Genomic DNA, 14305 nt, shown 5'->3' with positions numbered 1-14305 from the left:
GAAATACCCAGCCCGCCCACTTTGCAGCTTAGGAATAGCTGAAGATGGAGTTGCTGCCTTGTGAGGGTCCTGTGAAATAAACAGATAAAGCTCACACGAGCTAGATTAAACCTACCACTTCAGAACTCCTGCGCTCAGTATGGTCATTATTAAGGCATTTAAACAGATTCAGTTGGTTTGTTCAAGATATTATCCTGGAATGACTGTAGGGAACTGAATCTGCTGTCGGGGAGCCAGCCTCTCAGATGCAGCGTAACCCTGATGCCAATTGCTGAGCCAAAATAGCAGCACCTCGAGCTCAGTTTTCTGTCTACATCTTGAAGCCTTGCTGGGAACAGGACTAGGGGGAGATGCCTTCAGCAATAACATCTCTCTCCATCACACTGAGTGATTTTCTTCTTTGCTGCATCACAGGGCTCAGGTCGGGGAATACGGAGAGCTTGTCAGTGATAATCCTCTTTGTGGCTGCAGGCAGGAGACCTCTTGCCCCACGGACTCAGATGAAGTTAAAGGACTATATCGCCTGTCACCACACCTTATGCGAAAGGCAGCATGCTGTTGAGTTTACATAGCACATGTTGGCCGAGGCAGTGTCCCTGGCACATCTTGCAGCCTCCAGCTCCCTGTCCCCAGGACTGGAGAGGATCTGCTTTCCCATCCCAGCACAGGGAAGCTCGGAGCTCAGGCTAATGGCCCACACCCTGCCAAAGCTGTAGTCTAAAGACCTGGAAATTACCCCTGTGCACCAATAATCCAGCCTTTTAATACGTACCATGTTGTTCCCTCTGTGATAGCATAGATCGGTCTTGTTCTGTGCTGCTGCGTCTGCCAGGGTATCGCTGGTGAATAAGCAGCCAGGAGCTGGCAATGACATTGCTTTGTGCCTGAAGCTGCCTAAGTGGGTTACAGCCTGCGACTAGCAATACCTCTGTTTAAACAGCGCACGTATCAGAAATAGATCTTTTCTCTAGAGTAATAGGTCGTGGCAATTTGCTTTCTATTTTTTGCTGTCCTACCCTGGCATTTGTGCGCCAAGTTTGGCAGCATCCCTCTGACCTGCTGCTCGATAGCGGGAGCTTCCAGAAACAGAGCTTGCTTTTCGATTTTTGATTTTTTCATTGGGGATGGAGGGCGTGAGAGGAGGAAATGCATGTTTCTCTGTCCCTGCAAATGGTGGGGTCCTTCTGCCATGGAAAGGGCTTTGGCCTGATGCCTCAGGCAAAGGGAGAGGTTGGGAAGATGCCCCATCCAGGCAGGGCAGCAGAGCCACGGGTACCTGGGACCCTCCAGAATGCCCCAGCCTTCAGCTCCACCTGCGAGAACTTACGGTTCCCTAACCTTATTTAAATGCACTTTGACAAGGGTTTCTGCACCCGTTCTCTGCGATGGAAAATGGCTTTATGGGACCAGTGGGAGCGGGGACTGTTGGTACCCTTGTCCTTTCCGCTGTCGCCAGTGCCAGTGACTTCCCTGCGTGCTTTCCTGCGCCCCTTAGCTGCCTGTAGGCAATGCTTTCACCCTGCAAAATTGTGATGGTTTGTTTCAGTTGTTAAATTCAGCCTCAAAGACATCCCTCATTTCACCTGGCTTTTACCTGAGCACCCACCCAGTAAGCCCTTGGCAGGGATGGAGCTGCCTTCCCTCCCACCAGACACCAGTAAAGGGGATTATCCCTGAGCCTTCCCCAGGGCAGGGGACAGGCTCTGGGTCAGCAGGAGCTCCTTAGGCTGGCAAGCACAGGTAGGATCCTGGGAAGGAGCAAAACAAGCCAGGCTCTTGCTTACGAGGGTAAGGTTGCTCACCGTGGCTGTAGGACGAGGCTGTGCCCATTATTTTGTTTACTTGCTTCGTTGCTTCAATTTCCAGTGCACAGATATTAAATAAGACTCCTTAGAGGAGAGGAAAATAAATTCTCTTGGAGAATTATGTTCCAGGAGATCCTATAGAGAAAACAATAAATTCATCAGATACATTTTGTAAAAACAATTAAAAATAATTTAACTTGACACCAGTAGTGTTAAACAAGATTAAGAAAAGCTGAAAACATGGGCTCACAGTTTAATAAGATAATTATATTCAATACCTATCCTTTTCACCTTTTCTGGCTGAGATTGCAGAATATTCCTCCTACTACCTGCACCCCATGCATGCTCCCACTTCCATCTTTTCTTAGGGAATAAGGCTCCTGGGGTGAACCCACTGCCCATCTGCACTGGGGATTTGCTGCCAGCCCAGCTGCAGCTGCAGTACGCCAACAGCCGTCTCACCGGTCATCCCAGCTCCAGGGAAGCTGTCTGGTTGGCATCACGCAATAAATTATAGATGATATAAATTGAATTGCAGAACAGGAGCCATGGCTCTTGCAGCAGCTCCTGTCTCTGGCACTGGGTCATGCAGGCACAGCACCCACCCCAGCTTGTCCCTCCATGCTTCCTTGGGTGCTACCTCTGCCCATGGCTTGGGGCTGGGGAGGTGCCGTGTCCCTTGGCAGAAACCAATGGCCAGCAGAAGAAGAAAGATCATGAGCTCCACCATGCATGCAGCAAATGTTCGCCTGCTCCCTCGTTGTGATTTTGGGGCTGGAAAAGCCAAAAAACGGGGCCATTTGCCAGAGCAAAGCCCCGCACTCAAAGGCAATCAGCTGAAAAGAGCAGTGAGTGATGGAACCAAGGCAAGACAAAGCACGTACAGTTGCTTTCAGGCTAATATGTAGATTTATGCAGAAAACAAATATAAAGAGCTGCATCTGTTGCAAGCAAAGTATAATTCATCATCAGGCAAGAGGGCTTGTTTCCTCACAGCTACATTTGCTGTAGTTACATATTTTATTTTCCCTGGTTTTGCGTGTCATGTGGGAGGTTTTGGGTTTTTTGAAGTTACCTTTCTTTCTTTGAATACAGATGAGTACCAAAATACTTCCCAGTGCTGGGTGACCAGATTGCTAATGTGGTACATTAGAAATCTATGGCCATCAGCTCTTTGGTATGTTTTGCAAAACCAAGCAGGTAAAAAGCCAGCGATCAGCCTTTGAATGAGTGCAGAGCTGTTAGGTGTGATAACAGATAAGGTTTTCCTGGGCTTTCCATATTTGCAATCTGTTTAGTCTTCTGCAACCCAAGGGATGACGGAGGGAAAGCTTTCAAACTGAAATTTGCCCTCTAACAGGCGGCTGTTAAGCATGCACATATATTTTGGAAAGCAATTCTCCTTTGGTGCTTGAAAGGAATCTGTGACTATGCAGCTGCAGGTTCTGACACCCTTTGCTGCCTTTTTGGGCTCTGCCATTGTCCCTGCTGCTATGGGGCTGCCCCACGGGCGCAGCATCCCGAGCCAGGTTTTGGGGATAACTGCAGGGAGATGCTTGGGGAGGCTGCTGGCTCTGTCCCAGGCCACAAGAAATGGGTCGGTGGTCTCAGCGATGCCCTTGCGAAGATGAGATGGCTCACTCTGTCATCAGCTGAAGCAGAAAGGGAGAGCAAAGGGGGGAGACACGGACACACGCACCCCCAGTGCGCACTGCGGGCATCCCACTGAGCAGCCCACGCCACCTGGCACCGTGCTGCCTCTAGCAAAATAAATGCTAGGAAAAGCTGTGGAGGAGAAGGCCGTGCAGGGAGTTTGGTCTCATCCCTGAAACTGAGAGGAAAGGGAAAAAAAAGCAAACTCAAAACAGTTCATCCTTAGCCTGTTTATTGAACTGTTATGTTAATATTGCATTGCTGCGAATGGCTGTATTAAGCATATCATAAATCACTAGAGAAAAGCAAAGCAGCGGTATGTACTGCTGTAAACCTGAACTGCATCTAAATGTATATGGGCTCGTAAAGATGCAGAGACAAAGAAATAACAAAAGATAATTGCCCTTGACTGGAAACTGGGAATCAGCAACAGTTGTAGGCTCAAAATTAAGTGGTAATTGAGCAGATTGATGGAACCAGATCCCACCCTTTGAAGGGCACCTGCAGCAATATCTCTTTCAGCAGTAATTAACTGCACCTTCCCCTCTCCTGGTGCAGAGGTTCCCTCCGTGTCCCCGGCTGTGGCTGCTTTAGGCTGGGTTTATTTATGTGTAGCCTGCATCCGCCCCTGAGCTGAGCTGAGCAGTGAAGGGACGGTAAAACTCCTTGGTATGTATTAGTCTTGGGAAGAAATTGCGTGACTGTGCAAGGACTAGCCTAACTATCTCTCCAAACCATTTTCTGTGACTCTCATTTAATAGGGTTGGGCAAGAAATGATTCACTGTAAGATATTTACAGTCCCAGAAAAAAATTCTCAGCCCTAAATCAGGCAGTGGGCTGGATCATCTGGGGTGCACAAAAAGTTGGGAGAAATTCCTGAATGTTGGTTCTTGCTCTAAACGTCACCAGTCCCAGCTCAGCCAGCTGGGATGAAATCTGCTGCGATACTGACCGAGCGCAGTCCTCCCTGGTTTTGTTAATAATTACTTTCCAGCCCCAGCTATGATACCCAAAGGCTCCCGAGGCAGATACCGCTCTCCTCATTGAAAATTAATTAAGGGGCTGATTCCATTCCCCTGGTCCCATAGCCCTTGCCCCACACATCTGCGGGGCAGCAGCAGTTCTGCCCAAAGGATCGTGGGCAGGAGGGGTTTCTGTGCAGAAACACTGCATAAACCTTCTCCGCACATGTTAAAATCTGTGAGTTAATGCATTTAGTAACCAACATAAATATTAAGATGCAGCAGCACTGTTGTGGAGTCGTGCATTTGAAGTATTTCAGCTATTTCCCTACCCGCATTCCTTACCCACATGCCTGTGGAACCAGTTTATAAAAGGGCATTTTTTTCCCCCACAGCTTGATGATTGCACCGAATTCCAGAGGCCTTTTGACAGATAAGGAGGATCCCTGTTGACCTTGCTTTTTGTTTACCAGCCCTCCTGTGCCTGCCGGAGGGGAACTGGCACAGGGAAGCAGCCCTGGCAGGCTGGATAACAGAAGGAAAGAGGAATTCGTAACCTCGCGAGTGTCAGTCAACCCCAGCCACGTGTCCTTGTTGGAAAAATAGGGGATAGCAGACATAATTCTGGCTTGGCTGAGACGAGGAGGAGAAGGAGGGATGATGATCAGGTTTCTAAGGTACCAAGCACATCTGCATCAACCCATCTCAGCTTCCCAGTCCCCAAGATGGCACATGCTTCACCCGAGGACAGCGGGACAGTCAGATGCGTCAGATGCGTTGGGTGGTGTCGTGCTGGAGGGGATGGGCATGGCCAGGGCAGGCTGGAGGAGATGGACATCCACACCAGGAGGAGTTGAAGGAGAAGGGATAATCAGAACTCTTCACCTGGAGATAACCATTATCCAAGCAGTCCTTGGGGAATGCTGGCACCGGACTGGTAATAACTTAATTGCAACCCATTTACTCCTTGAAGGGTATTTTTGGTAATTGCCTTTAAATGCACCTTTGTTAAAGCAGTGAGGCAGAATTCACTTCCTACTGATTTCAGCATAATTTCAGTTTAAACATATTCAGGTGGTAATCCTCGCCTTGCTGAACCAGTGATAAACCCTCTGGTGTGTGTATCAGCACATTTCACAGTATTTGGGAATAAAATTAGTTATCCTGGCTGGCGCCGCTTTGGTCTCCTGAATGACAGATCTCAAGAGATTTCAGCCCTTTTCTGTTCTACTATACTAAAATGGTCAAGAAATAATTTTAATTTAAGGGGATTGTTTTCCTTCCTTCCTTTCTCCTTCATAATCCACTGAGAAGCAGAAAGGCATGGTGAGTGCTGCTGAAAACGGAGGCGTGCCCTTTCTTCTTCCTTCCCCACCGTTACCTTTTTGAGTATTCCCCAGATGTCAGACTGTGAATTTGTCGTTGAGTTTGGTCAGAGATGCATATAAAAAGAGTTAAATTAGATATGTAAGAGAGGCTGTTTGAAAAGCTCGCCCCCTTTCATCCACTTGGTTCATTCATCCTCCATCCTGCAGCAAATTATTTAGAGGAAAACCAGTTTGGGCAGGACCATCTTCTTTATTCTCCAATTTGTACAAAGGGTGGGAGGCGAGGTGGTCTTCGCAGGTGTGTTAGGACACCAGTAATGGCCATTTGTGCAGCCTTTATACTGTCGCAGCGGCATTGGTGTGGCCATCGTAGACAGCGGCAGCCACAGTCCCCGTGCTGTGAGCCCAGTGGGGTGGAGAAGAGCTACGGGGGGTCTGGGGTCCTCTGGGCCTCGGCGAGGGAAGCCCTGGCAGAGGCTGAGCCATCCCGGCAGCTTTTCTTGCTGCAAGAATCGAATACCAGTATGGGGAACTGGTGCCTGACAGAGCCAAAAAAGATGAAAACAACCTAAGAGGGCATTAGTTCTGAGACACTGCCGTTATCCCTCTCCTCCGCCTCTGTTACCTCCTCTGACAGCAGAGGAGCTTTAATGAGAGTGTAATCACTCAGACTCTTGCTGCCTCGTGTGATTTCCCTCCCCCCTTATCCCCCCTCTAAATTAAGCAAAGGATTAATTTGCTAAATTTAAATAGTTAAACCTGCAAATCCAAACGGCAATGCACAAAAACAATTCCCGCAAAGGTTTTGCTGGCAGCCACGTACACTGCGCTGTGCCGTGGCCCCCAGCTCCCCCAGGGAGGCTGCAGCTGCCCAGGGAGGGATGGAGCTGGCCAGCCCCCATCTCCATGCCCCACCAGGCTGCCGGTGAGTGCCTCATCCTGTTAGTTTTTAAAGGAAATGGCATTATTTTATGTGTTTTGTGTGTTTCGTTTGTTGCTGGAGTCTCGTTGCAGAGTTGCACAGGGCTGGCTGGGAAACATGGAGCCATGCAGCATCCTTGTGCTTCTAAGTCCCAAAGCTAAACCATCAGGATTCTGGCCTATGATAGGGATAACCCGAGTGTGGAGGGACTGCGGGATGTTATCTGTGATTTTTGGAGGGGAGACACCCTTTGATGTATGAATAAGCATTTAGTAAAATCAGTAAAAAAATGTTTGAAATACGAGATGCAGTGCCAGTTTATCTCAAATGCGGCGAGTCAGCAGCACGCAAGGGCATTTGGTTGCTCGAGGTTTTAAAAGTTTGTGAAGGTGCTGAGGACCACACTGCACAGGGCTGGAGCTGTAGCAGCGGTCTGGATGTGCACCCACTCTTCTGAAATATTTATCCCTCTGAAGGGATCACTGAATTTCTGTTCTGATCTGTAGACTGCTTTCAAGCATTTTCATCACGAGGCTCTTCCCCTGCTACTCTCAAGCCAAAGCAATCTCGTTTTCTTCCTTTTCTGGTTTTATTTACTGGTTGTGGATGTATGCTGCCAGCCCCAGGAGTCACGCAGCACTTAAACAGCACTCAAATGCTCCCTATAACCAAAGCACTGAGCAAAACCCCATCCCAGGCTGCTCCCAGAACAGCAGAAATCCCATGAGGTGGGAAAATCTTACAGGTGAGAACTTGTGGTCAGTAGAATAACAGATGGGGCACGTAAAAAATAATACAAGGCATTGGTGCCTGGCTGCATGGCTGAGCAAGGGACAGCAGAGGCGCGGGTCCTGCCTGCAGCAGCGAGGACAGCTGATGGAGGGAATAGCACCTCTGCCACGGGTGTATTTATAAATGCATTATAGTCATCACTTCTGTATGAGTGACACATTCCTTTTCCCAGCAGCATTTGAGCTTAAATTTGACCTTTTTTCATTCTGCCGCCTACTCTGATGTCTGTGGGAATTATTTTAGAGGCACCAGTCTGCCAAATCGGTTGTATCTGGGACTCTCAGCATCACCTGGGCAAATAGTTAAATAACACCAGCTGCAGCTGAACACAACGAGAGGAATAGTCCAACGTCCCCAAGTCGTGCTTCCATCCTCCTGCAGTTGTCCCTGGCACCTCTGGTAGCTAGTGGTGGGACCTTGGTGCAGCTTGTCCTGCGCTCTCCCATGTGCTGCAAGACATCCATGGGAGGCTGGCACGGCACGGCACGGCATGGCCCATCTCGGGCAGGCAGCAAGCCAGGGCTGTCTTGCACAGGAGTTTGCTAAACCTCTCCAGTAGAGCTCAGAAAGCGTGAGTGGTTCCTCCCAGCACCAACCGGGGGCTAGGCTGGCTGCGGGGGATTAATCAAGCAAAGGGTACTAATAGGAAACAGTGACAGATGTCAAGTGTGTATTGCTCCTATATATAATTTGGCCTTAAAACACAAATTCATGAGTTCCTGTTTGCTTTCGTAATCTTGGAAGGTGTCTGTCACCATGGTATCTCTGTGCTGCAGGCAGGACAGAACAAGGCTCCTCTTCACACCAAAAAAAGCAGGGTTTTTTTTCCTTGGAAATGGTGTAATGCCCATCCTGAGCTGTGGGCAGAAAATGGGGGGGTACACGGGCTGGTGCTGCCGAGGGACACCCTGGATGGAGGCAGCTTGCAGGCTCCCTTCCCTCCTCCTCCTCCTCCCTAGACAGTGCCAGCAAGCTGGGCCATGGCCAGCTGGGTACAGCTGTGGTTCCTGGAACAGGGAACATTTACCAGGGCAGATGTTTTAAAGATGCCTGAGAATTAAGGCGGTGGCGTGAATGAAGCCAGGGACCCTTCTGGCTCCTGCAGGCTTAGGAAGAATAAACCACAGCTATTGCACTTGGCTTACGCTTTAAGCAAAAGTTGGCAGATGCATTATTTGTAATGAAAGATTAGAATACCTCCACAGCATGTTCAGCAGCAACAGACCCACAAAATGTGTGGAAGAAAACTTCTATAGGAGAGGAGGAATGGGTAAAAAAAAAGGTCCGGAATACAAATAGCCAGTGCAGGGACCAAGGAATATATTGGCTCTCTGATTTTTGGGGGCCTATGCTCACTTAGGTGTGTGTTGGGGTCCAACACGGACTCCAGGCAAATGCTGCCAGCCTTTCTGCTGCCCGTAGGATGACAAAAACCAGAAATACTTACAGAGTGGTTGTCCTATGAAAAGGAAATGTGCATTGATCTCAGTGCAGTTCTTTTCCTCTTTAGGGGTAGTGGGAAGCATAAATTCTTTGTGTTCAAAGGAAACGATGCTTTCCTGTGCTATCTTGGGGCAGGTGGGTCCACGACATTTCCCCAGCAAGTCCCTGCCTGCATAATGACAGCAGTCAGCTCTGCGTGGAAGTCAATTAAAGAGAAATCCCCTCAGAAACCCCAGCCAGACTTTTACACACAGTTTCTTTGGACTGGTTCTGGGTCTAACCTCGGGCTCTCGGTGGGCTCCACGTTGCACAAGTATGAGCAGCAAACCCATTCACTATGAGGAACACCATCCAGTTTCAGCTGAAAGTACCCAGAGGCTGCAGTTCTGTCCTTTTCCCTTGAAACGCAGCCCAAACTGAACTAGCCCACCTGGAGAGCATCTGGCTGGGGCTCCTCTAGGAGAGGGGAGACTAAATGGACAAGCTGGCAGGAAAGCCAGACTTTCAAAGCTGGGAAAAATCCAAACTTTTTGAAAAGTCACAATCCAAAAGCATTTGGTTAAGAAAATATCAGATCAAATGTCATCATTCGCTACTGACTGTGCTCAAAGCCATCACTAGCTGGCTGCCTTGGGTATCCGAGGACTGACTGATGCCAGGGACTCACCGGTTTTCTGGTGGGGCAGGTGGGCTTTGTGGCCCTCTGCTCCCATCTCACCGCCTGCATCGGGCAGCACGTCCTGTGCGGGGCTGCTTAGGGTTCAGGAGCTCAGGAGGGTGCTGAGCAGTGGGGGAGGTGAGGACCCAGCCGGAGGAGGTGTTCTCATACTTAGGGAGTTGGATGATGTCTGTGAAGGCCAGGAGAAGGAGGCAGCTTCAGGGTGGTTGTGACTTCCCTGCTTGCCTGCCTTCCTTCCCTGACCCAAAAGCTTCTGCAATTTAGCACAAGAGAAAGAGAAAGAACATAAAATGCATTTTAGAATGGGGTTAGTGTAGTGCCAAAATGGTAAAACGAAATAAATCTAATAGCTTATGATAATATGCAAACTGGCTTTTAAAACAGCACTGCATTCATCCCATGAAAATAATAAGTATCTTATTTTTTATATATTTCTGTTTCAGAATAAACTCAACATGCCTTACTTGTACTAAAACCTTCTTTACACTGAATAAAATAACTGCAAAGCATGTTCTTTCATCTACAAGGGCTTGTGTTCACACTCTTCACCCTTAAAAATTCAAATGAATTTCAAGTTTTTCATTGCATTGGAGAAGCAACCTATTTGATGTGGGCTTGTAAATGAGATAAATTACATATGTGTTTTGAATAACAATATCTGGTTTCTTCTTGTGAATGGTCGAGTGGAAATATACTCTCCACATATAATTAGAAATGTAGAGGGCTTAGCACAAGATTAAAAATGATCGTATCTGTCTGCTATGAAGAAAAGTAAAAAAAAAAAAAAAAGAGAGAAAAACTTAGAAAATCATCAGACACGTGTATTCTTGTTAACCTCATGAGAGAACACCATCGTGTGAAGACAGGGCAGCGGGCAGGCTGTTGCAAGGTCTGGCAGTGTGGAGAAGCAGTGCCGGGGGGGCAACCGAGCCAGCCGCGTTGGCTGAACAGTGCTCACCGTGGCTGGAAAAGCCTTGTTGCACCCAGAACCGGCACGTTTGCAGTGGGAGGTGGCTGCCACCCACAACGTGCCCCTCTGGGCATCACGGGCTGGTGCTGCACTGGGAAATTCGATGTACTACACAGGAGGGGAGCTCTCATCTTCCACGAGATGTTATCAATGCTCTCCTTGCATTGAAGAAATCTTCCGAATCGATCAGGTTGTCGTGGTGTAACCCCGGCTGGCAACTCGGCCCCGCTCAGCCGCTCGCTCGCTCCCCCGCAGTGGGATGGGGGGGAGAATCGGGAGGGTAACAGTGAGAAAACTGGTGGCTGAGATAAAGGCAGTTCAATAGCTGAAGCAAAAGCCGAGTGCGCAAGCAAAGCACAACAAGGAATTCTGTCGCCGCTTCCCACGGGTGGGCAGGTCTTTATGTACATCCCCAGCAGAGCCGGGCTCTGCGTGGAACGGGCGCTGGGAAGGCAAAGGCCATCGCTCCCAACGTCCCCCCTTCCTCCTTCTCCCCCAGCTGTACGTGCTGAGCGTGACGCCATATGGTCTGGGGTACCCTGGGGTCAGGGGGGTCAGCTGTCCCGGCCGGGTCCCCCCAGCTCCCGGCGCCCCCCAGCCCGCTCGCCGTGGGGTGGGGTGAGGAGCAGCAGAGCCCTGGGCTCTGTGTGAGCGCTGCTCAGCAGGGACTGAGCATCCCGGGGTTATCGAGCTGTGCCCGCCACAAACCCCAGACACGGCCAGTGCCGGCCGCCGTGAAGAAAATTAACTGTACCCCAGCCCAAAGCAGCACACAGGCACACCATGAGCTCCTACAAATAAAGCTTTCCACAGCTTGTGACTGCCAGACTGGAGACAATGAGGCAGCTCCTCCGCTTTGCTCAGCAGATATTTGCTTTTTAGGGTGGTGGCAACACTAAAATAGACTCAAATAAAGAATTGCGCCCTGCAAAGTATGTCAAATGCCATCCTCCTCCTAAACTTATAGGTGTGCAACTGTTAAAAACTTTTGCCAATATAATCCTTTTCCAGCATCGAGGCTTAACTCTTTGCTTCCTGTCATTTGTTGGAATTATCTTTAAAACTGCATTTTACACGGTAACTGATTTTGTAAGTCCCAACCACAAGTGCCAGGAGCCTGGGAGGCAAGCAGGGACCGAGTGGGGAGGAGGGATGCAGCCCTGAACATGGATACTCTTGGTTAACATGAGAGTAACTTGGGATAATCTGTGCTGGTAACCTGGAGAGCACCTGGTAGAGACACTTAACCAGAGAGGTTAATATCACCTTGGCCAAATAAGCTGTACTGCTGTTCACCGTGTGTCATACTCCTGTTTTATCCTTCCAAGCTGTGGATAGGAGCCAGGGTCACTGGCCCCACGGGGCACGCTTAGCTGGGCAAAAAGCAGGTGTCTCCATGCCACCTAAACCAGTTCAGCCCAAGTCTGCCCCAGCTCCCGGCAGGTTACACAAATCTCCTTTCTGTCTGCGCTGTGCCGGTGCGTTTTTGGTACCCTGCACGGGTTCCTGGGACTGAAGTCATGGCCCTCCATGGCACTCGGGCACTGCTACCAAAGAGATGGGGGTTAAATAAGACTCGCAGGTCGGTAGCGTAGGCATGGCCTCCAGTGCGGCTCTGCCACTCCTTGGGATGAACAGCTGCGTAGCGAGGAGTTCAAAAGCCACGGGAGTTAACGGGCTGCAGATGTTCCCTCCTTCCTCCCTTTACCCCCTTTGGGTGAAGCGACAAACCAGGCTGGACCACCGGCATGCAGACATGGTATGGAGCAGGACACCGTAGAGGAGGGGACCCCCAGTACTGCCACGCCAGACCCCTGCCCCCCCCCCCCGGGTGTCTGTGCCACAGACACGCTCTGGCGTGTGTACCACTGCTTGGTATCACCCCGCCACCCCACCCCACCGGACAGCTCTAAACCCCGCGCAACCTTGAGGATGCGTTTCTTACATAGTTTTCCTATTTCTGCCAAAAAATAAACTCTCAATCCAATTAAATGGTTGAATTTAATTGAGACTAGTTGCTGGCTCTCCCTCTGCCAGACCCCAGGGCTGCAGGAATACATCCCCAATATTCTCCCTACTCCCTGCATCTGCTGGTCTGGGTCTGTAGGGACCTGCCAGCTGGATGCTGCCGTGTCTCCCAAAGACCGTTCCGGGGGTGCTCTGCCACATGATTAATGCTCCCCATTTCGGCCACGCAGCCTGGAAAGCTCTTCTTCAAATGGATTTGGGAATGGGAACATTTGCACGTTAAACTTGGCTTCAGTGACCCAGAATATATCAAGTAAATTAGGGGTTTTAGCTTTTTTTTTTTTTAGCAGTTATTTATAGGCCCCTCTTAACTAGTTATTTGAAATTACTGCCAAAAAAGAAAAGGAAAGAAACGGGAGAGTGCGGGAATCGGCGATGCGCCACGCGTGCCCGTGTGCACCCTGGGGGTGGCACTGGTGGTGGCACTGGTGGTGGCACTGGTAACGAGTGACCGAGCCCACGCGAAGCCCCACGCGAAGCCGGGCCCCCCCGAGCCCGGCGCAGAGCGATGGCGCAAGGCGCCCTCCCGGCCACCGGCGCTTCTCCCGGCAGAGCCACGCGGGGAGCCCGGGGCAGGCGCTGCGCACCCTGCCCGCAGGCAGCGGGGCGGGGGCTGCGGGCGCCACGGCGGCGGTTCCCGGCCCCCCCGAGCGCCGCCCCCCGCCCGCTCCTCCCGCTGCCGCCCGCGGAGGGCGCTGCGCGCGCGGGGCCGCCTCCTCCCCGCCCCGGCCCGGGGCCGCCCCGCGGCGGCTGCAGCGGCGGCTCCGGTGCTGCGGGGGCGGCCCCGGCGAGGCGGGCGGCCCGCCCCGGGCCGGCGGTTCCCGTGCCCGGCGGGCAGGGCCGGGTCCCGGTTTGTCTGACGGGCGCCTCTCGCTTCTCTCCGGCAGGACTCCCGGGAGGATGGGATGGATTTAGGGAGCGACGCCGGCAGCAGCCGCTCCAGCTCGGAGTCCAACTCCAGCAAAGCCACGCCGTGCTCGGAGGGCAAGTCCTCGCCGTCCCCCAGCAGCCTGGACCTGGCGGCGCTGGAGGACTCGGAGGAGGAGGAGGAGGAGGACGGGGGCTACCTGCCCTCCCCGCCGGCGCGCCGGCCGCCGCCGCGCTGCCCCGCCGGCGATGCCCGCTGCCGCGCCGCGCCCGCCCGCCGGAGCGGCTCCCCCGCCGCCGCCGCGCCCCGCCGCCCCGCCGCCTCCCGCCCGCGGCCGCCCCAGCCCCAGCGCCCGCCGCCGGTACCCCCGCAGGAGCGGCGGGCGGCGGGCGGGCGGCGGGGCGGCGGGGCGCAGCCCCCTCGGGAGCCGCAGCCGCCGGCTATGGACTGGGCGGCCCTGGAGAGGCACCTGGCCGGGCTGCAGTGCCGGGAGCAGGAGCGGGGCCAGCGGGCCAGCCCCGCCTCGGTGAGTCCCGGGGCCGGGAGGGCGGAGGACCGGGCGGGCGGGCGGGCGGCGGGCGCGGCTGCCCACGGGGCGGTGACTCGCTGCTCGGCCGCGGCCGTGCCGGGGGAGCCGGGCTCGGCGCGGGGGGATCGCGGTGGGGATGCCCCCCCCACCTCCCGGGACCGGCACCCGGTGGCGCTGGGGCGGCGTGGGGTCGCGCTGAGGAGGGGTACGCGCCCCCCAGCCCGGTGCGGCGGTGCCTGCGGGAAGCGGGGGGCCGGAGGAGGTACAACTTTCCCGGGGCATCTCCGGGGGGCGGCAGCGGGGACGGGCAGCGGCTGGTGCCGGC

General features: G+C 52.6%; 1 protein-coding gene across 3 annotated transcripts in view; it reads left to right on the top strand.

Moving 5' to 3' along the window:
* LOC121096762 (schwannomin-interacting protein 1) overlaps nucleotides 1-14305 on the top strand; it is an 89682-nt gene that overhangs the window by 35434 nt on the left and 39943 nt on the right. For 2 of the 3 annotated variants that reach the window (XM_040613234.1, XM_040613231.1), the window contains exon 2: nucleotides 13471-13977. In XM_040613234.1, coding sequence (XP_040469168.1) covers nucleotides 13489-13977 — 489 coding nt within the window. In that variant the 5' untranslated portion in view covers nucleotides 13471-13488. Of the gene's footprint in view, nucleotides 1-6569; nucleotides 6675-13470; nucleotides 13978-14305 lie in introns of those variants that run through there. The other variant, XM_040613233.1, reaches the window with a different exon arrangement.

This window comes from Falco naumanni, chromosome 13, assembly GCF_017639655.2.
Source record: "Falco naumanni isolate bFalNau1 chromosome 13, bFalNau1.pat, whole genome shotgun sequence".
Lineage (NCBI taxonomy): Eukaryota > Metazoa > Chordata > Aves > Falconiformes > Falconidae > Falco > Falco naumanni.
Note: the sequence above shows the minus strand (reverse complement) of the source record. Positions and strands in the feature narration are given on the sequence as shown.